Genomic DNA, 4302 nt, shown 5'->3' with positions numbered 1-4302 from the left:
AAGGGTAAACTGTAAAAGTAGTCACTTTATTTACTTTATATACAATTTTAATTATTTATTTATTATTTTATTACGAAGTAGTGACTATACTTTTAAGCTCCGTTATCTCTCTAACAGCAGTTCTACATAACAATCCAAATAGGTTTTAAATGTCAACTTGAATATTTTACATGAGAGTCTAAATTAAATTTATTTAATTAAAATCTTATTTTCATCTCAACAACTAGACATTTAAGTTTGTATTTAAAACTTATTTGGAATACCACATAAGACTATCTTTAGAGAGGTAACAAAGTTAACGATAGAGTGACCACTTCGTAACAAAAAGATAACGTAAATAACTAAAATATAATCCGAAGCAAATAAAGTAATTATTTTTATAGTTTACCTAATTCTTAAAAAATTATTTGTTTGACTATTTTCATAGACGGTTGAAATTCAACCTTTCTAGAACATTACATCGGGTTCAAACTAAACACGCATTCAATTATTTGTTTGGTTTGGTCCACAATGCACATTTATTTTTTCTGATTAAATAAATGATTTCGTTTGGTTCATCATGAAAAAGATATTTGTTTTTTGTGCTGTAACTTGGGGAGAAAGACATTCATATTTGGATTACTTTGCTATAAATTCAAACTATCTGACGCCAAAGTATATTATCTGATCTTTCTCCTCCTTATCTTTCTCAGAGTTTTTCTTGATTTTTGCCATTACCACAAACTTAAAAGCTTCGGTTTTTATTTTCACTTTGAAAAACAAAAATGGATAAGATTAAGACTATGATGCGCGCTGTTCAATACAGTAAATATGGCGGAGGAGTCGCCGATCTCAAGGTAATATACTTGCTTCTTTTGATTATGTTTATTTCTTGAGTTTAAAAGTTTGAATAAAAGTTTAAAATGGAGGTTTAATTAAAATTTGTGATTTAGTCCTTAATCTTATAGACTTTTATGGATATAAGGCTGGGTGAAGGGGGGGGGGTTAAATTAGCTAATTAAATTAGGATCGTTGATATAATATTGAAGTACCGACACCATCCGTAAAATCTTGAGATGTGCTGATTTTTCTACACGTGTCTACCTTGATGGCTCATCGTCACCGCTATCGGTGCTGCGCTTCTCATACTGCCGATTAAGACTTCGGATCTATCCAGTTCTTAATTCTTGAAATTTCTCAAATTTTTTCTTTTAGGTTTTTTTCATGCTTTCTTTAGGATTTTTTTTTTTATTACAAGTGAAATTAAGATGCCCAGAATAGATGTTGTCTGAGAATCGAATCAGTGAAATGAAATATCGAAAATTTTGGTTGTTTATTAAAATATTAAGTTGGTTTTGAAGTTTGAGTCCAAAGCCGAATTGATTCTTTCACTAACATGGGAAAACTTAAATAATTTTGAGATCAAATTGTAATTTTATTAAACTCATGAAATGGATTCCATTAGCACGGGGATTCCGGAAAGAGTATGAGACTGAGAGCTTGACGGCAAAGTCAACGTCTTTTTTTTTTTTTGGCATATATGCATTTCCAGCATTTCTTTACTTTGATGAACTTGAAAAAAAAATGCTAATGACCTGATTTTATAACGAGTGTGAATTTTGTGGGTGTTGCAGCAAGTTGAAGTTCCGGTTCCCAGTCCAAAAAAGGATGAAGTTTTGATCAAAGTAGAGACAGCTAGTATTAACCCAATCGACTGGAAACTACAGGACGGGGTAGCTCGGCCATTTTTACCTCGGAAATTCCCCCACATTCCTGGTACTTTACTTTTCTCTGGATGGTTCAGCTTTATGGGTTAATTCGAAGCATCAAAACTTTTCTTTCTGTGATTGCTTGTTTTTCAATCATTTGCTTAACAACATTTGGTCGAGCAGGTACCGATGTAGCTGGAGAAGTCGTACAAGTTGGATCAGAAGTCCAGAGTTTCAAAGTTGGGGAGAACGTTGTTGCCGTACTTGGTGTAAGAACTCATTCTTATTCTGAAGTTTGTTGCATACTTGCATGATAGAAACATATGTATGTTTGATGTTACTTTGGACAGTTTGTTGCTTCAAGCTATACATACACTCAGGCCATAGATTCTTTTTCACCTTATTATTTATTTCCTTGTTTTATGTGTTATCTAGCATCATTTATGTCCTTGGTCTTGCCAATATCTTACTATTTGAATATATTTTGCAATTACAGAATGGAGGTGCACTAGCTGAGTATGCTGTCGCTAATGAAGGTTCCACAGTTTCAAGGCCTCCAGAGGTATCAGTCCGTGAAGCGGCGGCTTTGCCAATTGCTGGCCTTGCAGCTCACCAGTCACTCACCCAGCTTGCTGGGCTCAAACTCGATGGAACCGGCCCGGAAGTGAATGTATTGGTTACCGCTGCTTCAGGTGGTGTAGGTCAATATGCCGTTCAACTCCTAAAGCTTGCAAATGCACACATTACAGCCACTTGTGGGGCTCGTAACATAGATTTAGTCAGGAGCCTGGGGGCTGATGAGGTTCTTGACTACAAAACTCCTGATGGGGGGGCTCTCAAGAGCCCTTCTGGTCGAAAATACGATGTAATCATCCACTGCGCACACAACATTCCTTGGTCTACCTTTGAGGCTAACTTGACTTCAAAAGGGAAGGTAGTAGATACCACTCCTGGTTTCGGTACTTTAATGAGTGTTGCTTTCAAAAAGATAACGTTCGCAAAGAAGCAACTCATACCCTTGTTCACCTCACCTAAGAAAGAAAACCTCGAATTTCTTGTGAAGTTGGTGAAAGAAGGAAAGCTTAAGCCAGTAATTGATTCAGTACATCCTCTAAGTAAGGCTGAAGAGGCTTGGGCCAAGAGCATTGACGGCCATGCCACTGGCAAGATTCTTGTGGAGCCATAAGTTATGAAGGTTACCTGATAAATAGCACTAGTTTTTCAGTTTCTCATTGAGTGGTGTAGCTCACCATTTCTAATTTCACAAAGAACTCAGTATCTTGAACAATTCCATGTTGGTGTGAGAGTTTCCTAATCTTTCTTGTATTTTGCTGGTGGTATAAACAATGTTGTGTGGTATCTAATGTTACTGAGCACTGTGTTTTCTTGTGAAACTTAGATTTTATTTTTTTTAATGTAATTCAAATTGCAGATGATTATACGGAGAACAGAACTTTCCTTGTTTTTGAACCCTTTCGTTTTCTGCTTAATGCTTAGTAAGTATACAAAAATACTGCAAAATAGCTTGTGTGCATTGATGGGTTAAGTGGAGAAGGCCGCTTTTAGCTTTTCCTCCGAGATATTTGGATTTAAGAAGTCATTCGGGGTTAATTTAGATGCTCACAGTTTCACTGCTATAATTACAAAATCTAAACTTCATTTTATCATAAATTTTAAAAATAATAGTAATATATTAATATAATAATAATTTTGGGAGAAAAAATTAGTGGGAGTCTCTTGATGAATATTAATAGAAAGAAAAAAAAAACTATAAACTACGGTGGGTATTCAGTTGGCCATTTAAATTTTAGGACTTCTAATTTTGGTCATTTAATAAAATTCTTTTAATTTTGTCACTCAATTTTTATGATGTTTTCATTTTAATCACACAAAACGTTAAATTCTTAATAATGATTGATTGTACACACTAAATTTGTAACAATCTGATTTTTAGTGGTTTCGAAAAAGGTGGTTTCAAAACTTTATTTTCATAAACTGGGTCTGTAGCTATTAAATATAAATATTTACGGAGTTGGTATAAAAGAATATTGAAGTTTAGTCCTTCAATTTTGCCAATTAATTATTTAATTAAGTTATAATGACTAAATTGTAAAACTTTTATCTCCATAAATTTTTAATTAGTTAAAGGTTTCAAATGGTAAATAAACCATTTTGTTTCATCAATCAACAAAGAAAGATGTTAATTAAGGTTTAGTTAATTGAAGTTTAATTAATTAATTCTGATTATTTAACTTTTAAATCAAGTATATAAGGTGAGATAGTGCAACATTTTCATCTTTATTTTTTCTTCTCCATCGAAACAAATTAAGAAAAGCCTAAGAAGCCATTTTTGGAAGCTTTCAACTTTTTTCCTTAATTATAAGGTGATTTCAAGTCCTTTTCTTGTAATTTTCATGTTTTTGTGGTCATGGGTGTCGAAACTATTTTTTAAAGAGATGTTTGAAAAATGGGGTTCGACTTTTTGAAAAATGAAAATGGGAGTCGCCACCAACCTTTCTAGGTGTGATTGGATCACCTTTATAAAACATTTTGGTCTACGAAATGCAAGAAAACAGGTTCGGGAGTCGGTTACGCACAAGGAAGGATTAGCACC

General features: G+C 33.7%; 1 protein-coding gene across 1 annotated transcript; it reads left to right on the top strand.

Moving 5' to 3' along the window:
• The first annotated feature begins 502 nt into the window (after positions 1-502).
• Positions 503-3141, top strand: LOC108456079 (chloroplast envelope quinone oxidoreductase homolog). The gene is made up of 4 exons (XM_017754676.2): positions 503-836; positions 1614-1755; positions 1872-1957; positions 2185-3141. The coding sequence occupies exons 1-4, from the start codon at positions 765-767 to the stop codon at positions 2872-2874; spliced, it is 990 nt and encodes a 329-aa protein (XP_017610165.1). The 5' UTR covers positions 503-764; the 3' UTR covers positions 2875-3141.
• The last annotated feature ends 1161 nt before the right edge of the window (positions 3142-4302 follow it).

Source organism: Gossypium arboreum, chromosome 7 (genome assembly GCF_025698485.1).
Source record: "Gossypium arboreum isolate Shixiya-1 chromosome 7, ASM2569848v2, whole genome shotgun sequence".
NCBI classification, from domain to species: Eukaryota; Viridiplantae; Streptophyta; class Magnoliopsida; order Malvales; family Malvaceae; genus Gossypium; species Gossypium arboreum.
The sequence above is the reverse complement of the archived record's forward strand: the minus strand, read 5'-3'. Positions and strand labels throughout refer to the sequence as shown.